A 15225-nucleotide genomic window follows, 5' to 3' on the forward strand; every position below is an offset into this window, starting at 1 on the left:
AAATGCTGGAGGCAATTTACAGCACACACTGATTTTGATGGCATAACTATTAATGTGGAATATATGTTCCTTGCTAAAGAACATTATTTTTTTTATCAGGTTGTTAAGGGTAAAGTTCCACTTTAACTTGGCATTGAAAACAGACATGAAGTTTTAAAAGGAATACTGTATGGCCATTGATCTGCGCAGGTTTCCCGAGTACCTGGGACTACAGGGGTCAATTCCTGTTAAAGTAATTTTCATTATGAGAAATTCTGGGTAATGGTTATTTATTTTTTGTGTTGTCAAATTCCAGCATAGTGAGAAGATCATTCCTTTGACTATGTCAAGCTCCATTTAAATGCATTTTGTCAGTAGCCTCTACCTCCTAAAACGATCAGCACAAACCGTAAATTTTCCTATTTTATTTCAAATATTTGTTTTTAAAAAATTATTGGGTTTGATCAATCTTTAACCGTTCACACAATATGTCTACATTTTTTTGTTAAATGAGCTAAAACACTAAGGGCCAGAACACACCACAGAAACGCAGTCCAGATGCGTTCCAGATGCATTTCTGAATGCGCGTTTTGATGCTTTCCAGTGCATTTATTCCCCTTATTTTTTTCTTTACCCTAAATGGGGACGTGTGCCTTTTTGGTACATTCCAGTGTGTTTTTCATCCATTTTACTGCGTTCCAGTACAGTTCAGTGCAGAAGAAATGCAGCATGTTCTACTTTTTTTCTGGAACTGGAATGCACTGGAACTGACCGCACTGGTGTGAACTATGCCATTGGAAACCATACTACTATCTATGCATTTCTGATGCAGAAAAAAAAAAACACACTGCACTGCTTGGGGTGTGAGCCGACCCTAAATGAACATGTAGACTGCCTGGAAAAATAAATGAAGATGTAGACACAACTCATAAAAGACGTAACCGCTTCAATCCCAAATATGTTTCTTAACAGGCATAAAGATGGTAATGCTTAAATCACAAAATGAACCTTTGTCCTGCTAACGAAACGTTGACTGACCAAGCCTACATGCCAGCACTGAAGCCGGGTGACATAATTTACGAGGTCCCATTTCGGTGCAGTATTCCTGTCAAGCCACAAAACCTCTAAATATTATCCTGATAAAAAGTTATAAAAATACAAGCCTCGGGTCGCCCCCCCCCCCCCCAATGTTTCCTAAAAAATTCAAGGGCAACTTTTCAACAAGTTTAGCTTAGTTATTGAAAAGGTCTTTTATTTGAAGTCACATCACTAAGTGCTCGCCTTCAAAATTCTAACCTGCAGAACCAAAGTCTGTATTTTAAGAATGTTTTAAACAAAATTTGTAGCTTGGCATTTTGCACCATTATGTAGCATAAACTGAACCCAACCAATTCACAAAGAGGTTTCTAAAGCACAATCTGGGTTTGGGGGACCAAGAAAAAAAAAATTAAAATTACTGCAAAACATTAATTCATCTAATCAACAGTTTAAAGCATATTCAAACCAGAAATTATACTCTATCTCCTATGTGAAAATTACCAAATATACCCAACTAATATGTCTACTTGGGACTATACAGCGATATTCTGGGTTGATGGATACATATTTGCTGCACATTCCCATTCTTCGTTTTACGGTTTTAATAATTCAGATTTTTGACTAATCTGATACTAGAAGGGCCCTTTTCTCACTGACTGCGGGGAAAAACTGGTGACAGTGTTGCAGTTTCACTGCCCCTGGAATTCTAACATTACAGCCTGACAGGGCTATACAAATGCCACAGCCGCAAAGCAAGGAATCACGACCATGGCATCTGTAAAACCCTGGCAACCTGCCAGCCAATGGGGCTTCACTGCAGCCGCGAACCAAATGCTTGGCTCACTGTTGCAGCACAGTTCTGCAATGTAAGATTGCTGCTCAGCAACTAAAGTAAAAAAAGAAAAAAAAAAAAAAAAGACACAGGTGTCAGTAGTGGCCTTTTGTAAACGAATGCGGAATAAGAAAAAAAACAAAAGCAATCTCACAATGTTGAACACGTCCCTGTCTTCGAGTTGGGTTGTCAAAAGTTAGTGGCACATGGCTGAGAATCATCTATATATTATGTAGTCATGTAACTCAAACCACTGATTGGCCCATTATTAATCTAAGGCAGCAGTGCATCATTAAGGCCCCATTCACACGTCTGAGTTGTCATGCAACTTTGGACATCAAAGTTGCATGACAAGTCATGCCCCATGTTTTCCAATGATAACTAATATATATATATATATATATATATATATACATACACACACACACATACATTTACACACACTTTTACGACTTGTCGGATGACTTAGGACTGCAAAGTCGTATGACAAGTCGTTCCCCATGATTTCCCATGACTACAATTCATATTAGGCCCCTTTCACACTTGTGCGACTCCAAAGTCGCATGATTTTTACCGCAACTTCGCGGCCGCGATTTTGCCACGATTTGGGAGCAGTACTACTTTGTACGACTTTGCCACAACTTTGGCATTAACCATTCTTAGCTTGTGCTTACAAAGTCGTACTGAAATCATGTCTATATTATTCAGGTACGATTTGCATGCTACTTGAGGGTCTAACATTGAGGTCTATGGACATCAACTCGCATGGAAGTTGGACCAAAGTAGTGCAGGGACTACTTTGAAGTCAGCACGACTTAGGCCCCATTCACACTTATACGACTTGTCCCACGATTTTGTACTGCAAAATCGTATGACAAGTCATTCTTCATATTGGCACGACTTTAAGTCATGCCGACTTCAAAGTAGTCCCTGCACTACTTTGGTCCAACTTCTATGCGAGTTGTACTCCATAGACCTCAATGTTAAACCCTCAAGTAGCATGCAAATCGTACCTGAATAATATAGACACGATTTCAGTACGACTTTGTAAGCACAAGCCTGGCTCGCTGATCGGGAAAGGAAAACTTTTTTTCCTTTCGCGATGAGCGACAGGCAGTGCTGACAGCTTTCTGGTATGAATCCTGAGGGGGAACGCCGCGCCAAGTTTTAAATGAAAAAAACGGCGTGGGTTCCCCCCCCAGGGGCATACCAGGCCCTTAGGTCTGGTATGGATCAAAGGGGAACCCCCTACGCCGAAAAATCGGCGTGGGGTCCCCCCAAAAAAACCATACCAGACCCTTATCCGAGCAGCCCGGCCGGTCAGTACCAGGCCGCATGCCCTCAACATGGGGGGTGGGTGCTTTGGGGCATGGGGGGCACCCTGCGGGACCCCCCCACCCCAAAGCACCTTGTCCCCATGTTGATGAGGACAAGGGCCTCTTCCCGACAACCCTGGCCGTTGGTTGTCGGGGTCTGCGGGCAGGGGGCTTATCGGAATCCCGGAGCCCCCTTTAATAAGGGGGCCCCCAGATCCCGGCCCCCCACCCTATGTGAATGAGTATGGGGTACATGGTACCCCTACCCATTCACCTAGGGGGAAAAGTGTCAATAAAAACACAGTACACAGGTTTTTAAAGTAATTTATTAGGCAGCTCAGGGGTCCTCTTCCGACTTTGGGGGTCTCTCCGGCGTCTCCTCCCAGTGTCCTGATCTTCTGCCGGCTCCCCCGCTATCTTCTGCAGCTCAATTGCTAGCGGTGGCCCGGACTTCTGCCTTCTGCCTTCTTCTTTTCTTCCAGAGATGTTGACACGACGCTCTCTCCAGCTGGAATGGTCTCTGAACGATCCGCAGTGGACTTATATAGGCGGTGACCCCGCCCCCTTATGAGGTCACTTCCCCAGGCATGCTGGGACTGTGCCGTCATAAGGGGGCATGGTCATCACCCGGTGACCACGCCTCCTAAAACGTCACAGTCCCAGCATGCCCAAGGACTGTGATGGCATAAGGGGGCGGGGTCACCGCCTATATAAGTCCGTTGCGGAGTGTTCAGAGACCAGTGCAGCTGGAGAGAGCGTCGTGTCAACATCTCTGGAAGAGAAGAGGGAAGAAGACGATCCAGAAGTCCGGGCCACCGCTGACAAAAGAGCGGCAGAAGATAGCGGTGGAGCCGGCAGAAGATGCGGACACCGGGAGAAGATTTTTCGGCGTAGGGGGTTCCCCTTACAAGCCATACCAGACCTAAGGGCCTGGTATGCCCCTGGGGGGAACCCACGTCAGTTTTTTTTATTTAAAACTTGGCGTGGAGTTCCCCCTTATGATTCATACCAACTACTGTATGTTTTCATTTGTTAATGCCAAAAATGTGGCAAAGTCATACAAAGTAGTACTGCTCCCAAATCGCGGTAAAATTGCGGAAAATCACGGCCGCGAAATCGCGGTAAAATTGCGCGACTTTGAAGTCATATAAGTGTGAAAGGGGCCTAAAAGTCGTGCCAATATGAATGGTATTCATTGAAAAAATTGACAAGTCGTATAAGTGCGAATGGGGACTTAGTACAACTTCAAGTTGTGCCAACTTCAAAGTAGTCCCTGTACTACTTTGGTCCAACTTTGATGTGAGTTACACAGGCATTCCCTGAAATCGCGGCAAAAATCGCGGCAAAATCAAGGTCGTGAAAACGCGCAAGTTTGCCATGATTTTGCGACCGCAATTTTGCCGCAATTTCAAGGAATGCTTGTGTAACTCACATCAAAGTCGGACCAAAGTAGTGCAGGGACTACACTGAAGTTGGCACGACTTGAAGTCGTACTAACATAAATCGTAGTCATGGGAAATCATGCGGAATGCCTTGTCATACGACTTTGCAGTCCTAAGCCGTTGGACAAGTCATACAAGTGTGAAAGGGGCCTTAGTGGCAAATATATATGAATGGTAGTCATGGGAAATCATGGGGAACGACCTGTCATACGACTTTGCAGTCCCAAGTCGTTGGACAAGTCGTACAAGTGTGAAAGGGGCCTGAAGGTTGCAACAACCTCAAAATAGTCCATGCACTACTTTGGTCCGACTTTCATGCAACTTGAGGGCCATAGACTTTAATGTTAACCCTCAGAAGTTGTATGAAAGTCGTACCTGAATGTTATACAATGCAACTTGTGTGCGACAGTTGTCCATTATCACTGATCAAAGCCAAAGTTGCATCCAAGTTGCACTCATCCAAAGTTGCATCAAAGTTGCACTCCTAAGTCGGCATAACTTTGGATTCGTACAAGTGTGAATGGAGCCTAAGACCACTTGTGCGACTTGTCCTGCGACTTGGGACTGAAAAGTCGCATTACAAGTCCTACTCCATGATTTCCAATGAGTACCATTCATATATGTGCAACTTCAAGTCACACCGACTTCAAAAGTAGTCCCTGTAGAACTTTGGTCCGACTATGATGTGAGTTGAGGTCCATAGACCTTAAGTTTACACAGGCATTCCCTGAAATAGCGTCAAAATCGTGCATCATTGTAGTGCGAAAGGGGCCTAAAAGTAAACTTGAACTGCCTACAGGTTCAGCAGTAAATGCCTACAACCACCTTAAAGTGGAACTTTAGCATAGATGGGGCTCACAGCCCCATCTAAAACTTACTTGAGCCCCATCGTGAACCTCGGCTCTTCTGGGACTCTCCCTCCTCACTGGCTGAGACAGCAGCGGGGGCCATGGTCAATCACAGCCAGTGAGCCAATGAGCCTGCCTGGATTCCCCAATTGCAAGCTTCTTGCTCTGGGGCCACTCAAAACCCTCAAATCCTACAGCAGGTCACTTACTAAATAGCCAGGAACCTGCTGGAAAAAAATCAGAAGCAAGCTGACAGCTGCTGTTTTCAAACCCTTTTAAACACATAATGTGTGGGAATGTCACTCTCAGAAAAAGGGTTAAATAACCTTTACAAACTTTAATTTTGACATTAAGTTTTCATATTAAAACATGTGGTAAAGCTGGCACATTTTTACAGATTATAACTAAAGGCTCCAATTGTAAACAATTATGTGGCTGACATCTATTGCAGATGACTACAAACAACCTTCTTTATGAACCTGGCTGTGCCATCCTCCCTGTTTTGCCTGGGCATTTGCCATATGTGCCCGACAGAAGACCTCTGCACAGCCGTGAAGAATAAAAGACAGCAGTACAGGATCATTCTGGCCACCTACCCTGACTTAGTCACGACAAGTGATAAGAAACACTGTGCAGGCTGATGATCGCTAATAACAATAGCATTCCTAAAATACCGAAATGTTTCGAACTGGTGAAAAATCTTAAAGCGGTATTAAACCCACATGCAAACATTATATTGTAGCTTACCAATTCTTAGATGTGATGGCTGTATTAGATTTCTTTTTTTAGGCTATTTTCATCTGGTGATCCTCCTGTTTTTTTTTTTTCAACAGCTCAACCTCTCCAACAGAATATATCAGTAAACACGGATGAGACAAACCACTTAGACTTGGTTCACACTTGTGTGGGTGGTTCCCACTGCGGGTCCCCACCTTTTCCCACAGCCACAAACACCCGCTCAGAAAAATGCAGGAGATGCGTGCAGGTGCCATTAATCCTAATGGCATTAATCCTAATGGTACCTGCACACACTGGAAATCCCAGCAGCCACTTCCTGCGCTGGGAACCACACTGCACTTGCGGTTTCCATGCGGGCTGCAATTTCAAAAATCCAGCAGACATGGCAGCCTATGAATGAGCCTCAAATGAATGGGCTGCCATGCCCACGCAAAACGCGGCTCAAGGAGGCGCACAAGTGTGAACCAGGGCTTAACACTGGCAAAGGTGATTAAAATGAGAAGTCCATTTTTTATATAGTGGGAAAGGTATAGAAACTTTGGCATGACACCAAAATGATTTAAAGGGTAACTCCACTTTTGTGGGGAACAAATTAAAAAAAAAATAATACAACGTATACAATTGCAACACAAGTTATATTGTAATTGAATGTTATTAAAAATGTCCTTTTCTTTTTTAATCTGCAGCTCTGTAATTTTCTGTAAAATGCAATGCAATATGGCAACCTGGAGGTGTTCAGTATACAGATGGTGTACAGAACACCCCCCAGAAACGTTGTTTCCTTATTGTGCGATTAGCTTACTGATTTTCCCAGAAGTCTGCACTAAAATACAATTTTAGGCATCCTCTGCAACAAACATTTTTCGTCGAGATACTCCCAAACAGAAATCACATTTAGGAGGGATGCAGAACCTGCCACTTTCATCATTAGAGCCTTGCAGCTGCTGATTGACAATTATAAAATAACTGCATTTGTTTTGTTTTTTCCCTTTTTAGGCTTTCTTTCTTCTGTTTTCATCTGGTGATCCAGTCTGTTTTTCACAGAATAATGTATCAGTTTACATGGATGAGACAAAGTCGTGTCTCACTAATACAGGAGGGGTGCTACTGGCCAGAACACCAGAGGGAAAGAAGCCAAAGAAAAGAAAACTGATGCAGCCACCACATCTAATGATTGGTAAGCGGCAATAGATTTCATTTTTGGTTTTAGGTTTAATACCGCTTTCAACAATGCCATCTTTTTATAGCAACAATCATTGTGAAATAATTTATTTAAAGTAATGCAGTGCTGTTATCATCAATATTTATAACAGTGACTGCAGTATATGCATGTATTTATTAGTGGGAGTAAAGGCATCTTGAATGGAGAATATTAATAAGTGCATATTCTGTTTCTTTAGTGCTCATTTCCGATCATTCTTCCTTAAAGGATGGCACTTTTCACATGCATGAGAAACAATTACTAAGAAATTGCTCAGAGGCAATCCACCAAGAAAATATTCGGTTTAACAGTGCAAACATGAAACCAGCTGTTGTTGCTAAAAACAGTTTGTGCATCCAAGGGCAAAATGCATATGTGTCTCCGGGGTGCTAATTATATTAACCTGTTCACTGCCAACAGCGTTCTAGATCCACTCTCCACAATCATCATTGCAGACTAAGCAGAAATCCTGGCATGTAACAAAGCAATATTAAAAGCAACATGCGAATACTGTAAACGGGAAATACGTAAACTATGAAATAGTGGCTCTTCACATTACACAACACAAAGAAACACTCACACACTGGTACTAGCCAATACTAGAGAGTGTGCAGAACCTTCCTGCATTGCTTGCTACCCCAAGTAACATACAATCATAGTGCATCTCCTGAGACCCCTGATGTTATCAAGAAGCATCCTGCTGATTGCACCATATGTTTGTGTTCTTTTTTTAACGGAGGAGGTAGGACGGTCTCTATGGGGCTACTGCACTAAACTGAGCCACAAAATGCAGGATTTTCAAGATTTGCAGGAAAAGAAAAGTAGGATTATTAACTAATATCAGCAAAATTGGCATTAATCAGGAAAGAGACATTGGGAAGAAAAATAAACATCTGTAATGCATTAAAAGAGCTTTCAAAGCAAACAGTAAATACTAAAACTGAAATACTCCAGAACACTAAAATAAATTGCAATGTTTTGCACAATTAGAGAATATTGGTTTTGTGTTTATTTTCTTTATTTGTTATGGGGACGACTAAAAAAAAAAAAAAATGGTATGTTAAAAAAAATATTTTATTTGCTTTTCTTTAATCAGGTAAATATGAAAAATTACACAAATAAAATCAAAATCTGAAATATTTTGTATTCTCGGTTTGGCTGGCAGGTGGAGCTCTTGGCTCCTTTTCCTGGGTTTCTGCTGTCTCCCTTGCTTCTTTGATATAAAAAGTTAATTTTGTTTACAGAGGTCAACAATACAAGCTGCATATTAAGCTGGCTATGAATTAACAGAGCTTTGATTGATAGTGGGGTCAAATCAACATTCATTTTGGACCATGGTAATGAGAAAATTTGAAGCAGCAGGATGGAAATTTTCTCTTGAACGATAAAATTTAATGTGGTTTTTGTTCAGGAAATTACTAAATGTTAAAAGCAAGTACTTTTGAAAGCCCAGTCCAGTCATCAAATATGCAAATAATTTTTGTACAAATATTCAGCGATCGTTTGTTTGAAAACTCAGTAGTGTATTGCCAGCTTTAGACACATGGGTAGAGGACTTATTCAGTGACCTATTCTTTATCTGACAGCCCCATCTATGATTAGAAGTCAGAAAAGGCCAGCTTGGAAACAGATAGCATCTACGGTGTCCTCTCCTCAGATAGTCCGTATACTTTGTCATGCATTACATGCTTACTTGCAAAACAAAGATTATAAACATACAATAAAAATGGCGGACGATAGTTTTTATTAGGAATCAGCAGCCGCAAAATGCTCTGCCCCAATCAGTGTAGCATTTTGGGATATATAGTACCTATTCATAGAGCAAAAAGTTAGGAATAGTAAAGCAGCAGCATCAATATTTCACACAAATTAAGATCTAAATTTGATTCAGGATTTCTTCATTCACCAAGAAAATAAATAGCTCAGCTCACCTCGGGAGTGTTCTTCTTGAATTCTCGACTTTGATCAATAAGTTTTTTTCTGGACTGCTCGCTTTCATCTTGTCTGTTTGCCAATACAGTTGCTGTTGTATCTAGTTCTCTCTGTTATAGAGAAAAAAAAAAAAGAAGATTTCAGAGAAAAGACATATATAAATAAGTTCTAAGAAACAGATGATTGGGAGAACACTGGAAATAGGCAATAAGCGTAAAATCGAAAAGAATGGCAAACTAACCAAACTTTGCAAAGTACAACTAAAGGCAAAAAAATTTTTTTTTTCTTAGGTTAGGATAGAGTGTAAAGGAATTACAACCCCTGTCAAGTTTTTATTGCCGTCTGTGTCCTCATTAGGGAGATTGACCCTCTCAATTTGTCATGTTTACCATTATCATTGAAAAGTGAAATAACTCCAGATTTTGGGTTGTCCCCAGAACAGTAATACCTGGCTGACAACCAGAGATTCCATCACATTGGAGGGATTTCATCTAACTTTCTGTTTTGGCTATGGGACAGGAAGGGGGAAAAAAATCTGAAATCTCCCCATGGGACACAGATGGCAAAAGAAAAAAAAAACTGACAAGGGTTATAACACCCTTCTTACTCTATTCAGGGGTTATAACCCACTTTTTACTCTATTCAGGGGCCATAAACCCACCCACCCCTTACTGTATCCAAAATAAAGTGTTGCCTTTAGTTCTGCTTATAAAAACAAAAAACAAAAAAAAACTAAAAAAGGGTAGACAAATTGCAAAGAAAGAAATGATATTGGGTTTTTACAAAATTTTCCTCTATCTCCCAACAATTTATTTTGTGTGTACAGTGCAGTTCAGCATAAATTACAAAATGCCAAGAATGGAATTGGGTGACGGGACAATGTAGCTTAAGGCTAGGTTTCCACTAGTGCGTCCCCAAAGTCGCGCGATTTTGCCGCGATTTTTTACCGCGATTTTACCGCGACTTTTTACCGCGATTTGAAGCAATGCCTGTATCTATGGACCTCAAGTCGCATCAAAGTGGGACCAAAGTAGTGCAGGGACTACTTTGAAGTCGCTGCGACTTGAAGTCGCACAGATATGAACGGTACTCATTGGAAATCATGGGAAACAATTTGTCATGCGACTTTTCAGTCCCAAGTCGCATGAAAAGTCGCACTAGTGGAAACAGAGCCTTAGTCCGCATGAGTAAAAGTCACATCATGAGTGGTTGCCCAATGGCAGAAGAAAAGAGACGCAGGAGGCAAAGGTAATGGTAAAAGGTGACATTAGTGGCGAAAGAGCGGGAAGGTGGAGCCCAGAACTGTCAGTGCTGGAGGAAGAGAAATTGGCACGTAGGTCTACCGTGATGTACTAATATGTCATGTGTACTTGCAAATTAGATCCATAGTCACTTCCACGCTACAGTTTCACTTAAACCTTTTATTGTTCGCATGTATCAGCGCATACAGCAGGTTACCTGCAATTAAGAACGGATGTCCAACCCTGGATCAAGATAAATGTATTACATTCAGACACACACAAACTCTACAGCAATGTACAGGGCCCCAATTCGCCCCAAAAGTCCCACACTCTTCTAAAGCCTTATCTTCCCACATCAGGCAACAAAAGTGGAACGTCTGTTAAATAACAATTTAAGCCTTCAGCCCAGGTTAAAACTGACAGCAGTAATGAAATGGTGCGAGATGTCTATTGAAATCGCACCCCGAAGTCGCCAAAAGTAGTACAGAAACTACTTTAGGGAATCGGCATGGCGCCGCAAATGCGGCGTCGCATCGATTCGGATGGTGCTATTGCCAGCAATAGCCACCAATTTGGCATGCGATTTGACATGTCAAATCGCATGCCAAATCGCTGCAATGTGAACCAGGGCTCACAGTATGTCTGCAAACAACTAGGGGTGCAATCCAAAGTCTAAAACGGCTGCCCAAAATATCCCACAGACTTTCAGATGGCATTGTAAAGAGATAACGAAAAGTTATTCACCTAACCTGTCAGTGGTCATAAAGTTGTGACTAATCTGTATATACACACACATAAATTATAATTTATATATATATATATATATACACACACACACACACACACACACACACACACACACACACACACACACTCTTGAAAAAGTATTCATACCACTTGAAATTTTCCATATTTTGTCATGTTACAACCAAAAACGTAAATCTATTTTATTGGGATTTTATGTGATAGACCAACACAAAGTGGCACATAATTGTGAAGTGAAGGGAAAATTAAAAAATATCTGAAAAGTGTGGTGTGCATTTGTATTCTGCCCCCTTTACTCTAATACCCCTAACTAAAATCTAGTGGAACCAATTGCCTTCAGAAGTCACCTAATTGGTAAATAGAGTCCACCTGTGTGTAATTTAATCTCAGTAGAAATATAGCTGTTCTGTGAAGCCCTCAGATGTTTGTTAGAGAACCTTAGTGAACAAACAGCATCATAAAGGCCAAGGAGCACACCAGACAGGTCAGGGATAAAGTTGTGGATAAGTTTAAAGCAGAACATGGATGGAGCCAAATACAATCTTAGAAGAAAACCTGTAAAAGACTTTGGACTGGGGGAGAGATTCACCTTCCAGCAGGACAACGACCCTAAGTGCCGGTTCACACAGGGGCGACTTGTCAGGCGACCTAGTCGCCTGACAAGTCGCCTCCCGTTCTGTGCTACGGAATCGTTCTAATAGGAGCGACGCAAGTCGCTCCGACTTAGAAAAAGGTTCCTGTACTACTTTGGGGGCGACTTGCATAGACTTCTATGCAGAAGTCGTTTTGCAAGTCGCCTCGGAAGTAGTTTGCAGGTCGCCTCGCTGAGGCGACCTGCAAGTCGTGCTGCCCCTGTGTGAACCGGGGCTTAACATACAGCCAGAGCTACAATGGAATAGTTTAGATCAAAGTATATTCATGCGTTAGAATGGCCCAGCCAAAGTCCAGACCTAAATCAAATTGAAAATCTGTGGCAAGACTTGAAAATTGCTGTTCACATATGCTTTCAATCCTAACTAGAAGAGCTTGAGCTATTTTGCAAAGAAGAATGGACAAAAATGTCACTCTCTAGATGTGCAAAGCTGGTAGAGACATCCCCAAAAAGACTTGCAGCTGTAATTGCAGCGAAAGGTGGTTCTACAAAGTTTTGAGGGGGGGGGGGGGGGCTGAATACAAATGCACACCACACCATTTTAAGTATTTGTAAAAAAAAAAAAAAAATCATTTATCATTTTCCTTCCCCTTCACAATTATGTGCCACTTTGTGTTGGTCTATCACATAAAATCCCAATAAAATACATTTACATTTTTGGTTGTAACATGACAAGGGCCATGAATACCTTTTCAAGGCACTGTGTACATTATAATATATATATATTACATACATACACACAGCTGATCGTGAGTGCAATGCTTTGCAGGCTCCTAGTAAAAAATAAAACATTACATGCAAATTTTTTTGTTTTTACCTGCAATTGCCTATTTTGTTTTACAAAAGGTGAACTTAACTTACTGTATCCTTTAATCACTTGCAGACTGCCTACCGCAGATTTACTGTGGCAGAGTGGCCCCGCTGTGCTGCATCACGTACATGTACACGATCCAGCACCTCCAGGTAGAGGGCACGCGCCTGGCTGTGGTGCCATTCACTACAGCACAAGCCGATCAGCGGGTCCCGGGCCAATGATTTATGCCCAGAACCCGCAGATCAGCTGAGCCAATGACAGAAAAGAGGCCTGTGTAAGTAAACAACACAGGGCTCTCTAATGTCAGCAGCAGGGAGTAAAAACTGACACACTGCTTATTAAAACACATAGTAAACATTGTTAGGCACACATTTAACCCCTTCATCGCCCTAGATGTTAACTCCTTCCCAGCCAGTGTCATTAGTACAGTGACAGTACATATTAGCACTAGACACAGTATTAGTGTCACTGGTGATGTCAGTGGCAGTTTGTTTCCCCCCAGCGTGAGTTAGTGTCTACCGCATTATCACAGTCTAATTATAAGTCGCTGACTTTAAATCAAAATGGCAACAGAAACTACCCAAATGACCCTTATCAAAAGTTTACATACCCTGGGGATTTTGGCCTGATAACATGCACACAAGTTGACACAAAGAGGTTTGAATGGCTATTAAAGGTAACCATCCTCACCTGTGAAATGTTTGCTTGTAATTAGTGTGTGTAAAAAAAGGTCAATGAGTTTCTGGACTCCTGACAGACCCTTGCATCTTTCATCCAGTGCTGCACTGACATTTCTGGATTCTGAGTCATGGGGAAAGCAAAAGAATTGTCAAAGGATCTGCGTGAAAAGGTAGTTGAACTGTACAAAACAGGAAAGGGATGTAAAAAGATATCCAAGGAATTGAGAATGCCAATCAGCAGGGTTCAAACTCTAATCAAGAAGTGGAAAATGAGGGGTTCTGTTGAAACCAAACCATGGTCAAGTAGATCAACTAAAATTTCAGCCACAACTGCCAGGAAAATTGTTAGGGATGCAAAGAAAAACCCACAAATAACTTCTTCAGGTGAAATACAGGACTCTCTGAAAACATGTGGTGTGGCTGTTTCGAGACACACAATAAGGAGGCACCTGAAGAAAGATGGGCTGCATGGTCGAGTCGCCAGATGAAAGCCATTACTACGCAAATGCCACAAAGTATCCCGCTTACAATACACCAAACAGCACAGAGACAAGCCTCAAAGTCATTTGAAGTGATGAGAGCAAAATTGAGCTTTTTGGCCACAACCATAAATGCTACATTTGGAGAGGAGGCAACAAGGCCTATGATGAAAGGTACACTACTCCTACTGTGAAACACAGAGGTGGATCGCTGATGTTTTGGGGATGTGTGAGCTACAAAGGCACAGGAAATTTGGTCAAAATTGTTGGAAAGAAATGCAGTACGTTATCAATAAATACTGGAGGAACATTTGCATTCATCAGCCAGGAATGGGACGTACTTGGACATTCCAACATGACAATGATCCAAAACAACCTATTTGACCTGTTATTGGCTACAGCAGAATAAAGTGAAGAAAGAAGAAAGTCCTGGACTGCAGCACTCGGTAGAAAAGGTGTCTTTATTGTGAAAAATAAGAATAATCCAACATAGTCAAATCAAGCGTGGACGAAACGGGATCTATCATTGATTCCCGTTTCGCCCACACTTGATTTGACTGTATTTGGGATTTTTCTTATTTTTCACAATAAAGACGCCTTTTCTACCGAGTGCTGCAGTCCAGGACTTTCTTCTGTCTACAGACTTGTGCAGAGCCAGCACCTGAGAGTTCACAGTAGTGCGGGAGTACCTGTTCAAGTGCAGAGGCTTAGTGAGAGGCATTCCTTTCTCACTTGTACTTACCTAGAATAAAGTAAAGGTTCTGGAGCGAAAGAAAAGTTTGCGTTATCATTCATATTCTCTGAAAAATGGCCAAGAAATCATAAATTCTGCCAGGGCATGTAAACTTATGAGCACAACTGTGTATATATATATATATATATATATATATATATATATATATATATATATGTACACACATACACATATACACACACATACATACATACACCATAGGTTTGTAGATGCTATAAAATTTCAAGCAAACCAATCAACATACACTTATTGGGATTTTTTTTTTTTTCAAAGACATTTAACCGCTTCAGCCCCGGAAGATTTTACCCCCTTCCTGACCAGAGCGTTTTTTGCGATTCAGCACTGCGTCGCTTTAACTGACAATTGCGCAGGCGTGCGACGTGGCTCCCAAACAAAATTGACGTCCTTTTTTTCCCACAAATAGAGCTTTCTTTTGGTGGTATTTGATTGCCTCTGAGATTTTTATTTTTTGCACTATAAACAATATAAGAGCGACAATTTTGAAAAAAAAACG

General features: G+C 41.5%; 1 protein-coding gene across 4 annotated transcripts in view; it reads right to left on the reverse strand.

Moving 5' to 3' along the window:
- The window catches only part of CUX1 (cut like homeobox 1), a 536633-nt gene that overhangs the window by 449554 nt on the left and 71854 nt on the right, over positions 1–15225 (reverse strand). For all 4 annotated transcript variants that reach the window (XM_073616665.1, XM_073616662.1, XM_073616663.1 and 1 more), the window contains exon 2: positions 9326–9436. In XM_073616665.1, coding sequence (XP_073472766.1) covers positions 9326–9436 — 111 coding nt within the window. The remainder of the gene's footprint in view (positions 1–9325; positions 9437–15225) is intronic.

The sequence above is a fragment of the Aquarana catesbeiana genome, linkage group LG02, assembly GCF_042186555.1.
Source record: "Aquarana catesbeiana isolate 2022-GZ linkage group LG02, ASM4218655v1, whole genome shotgun sequence".
NCBI classification, from domain to species: Eukaryota; Metazoa; Chordata; class Amphibia; order Anura; family Ranidae; genus Aquarana; species Aquarana catesbeiana.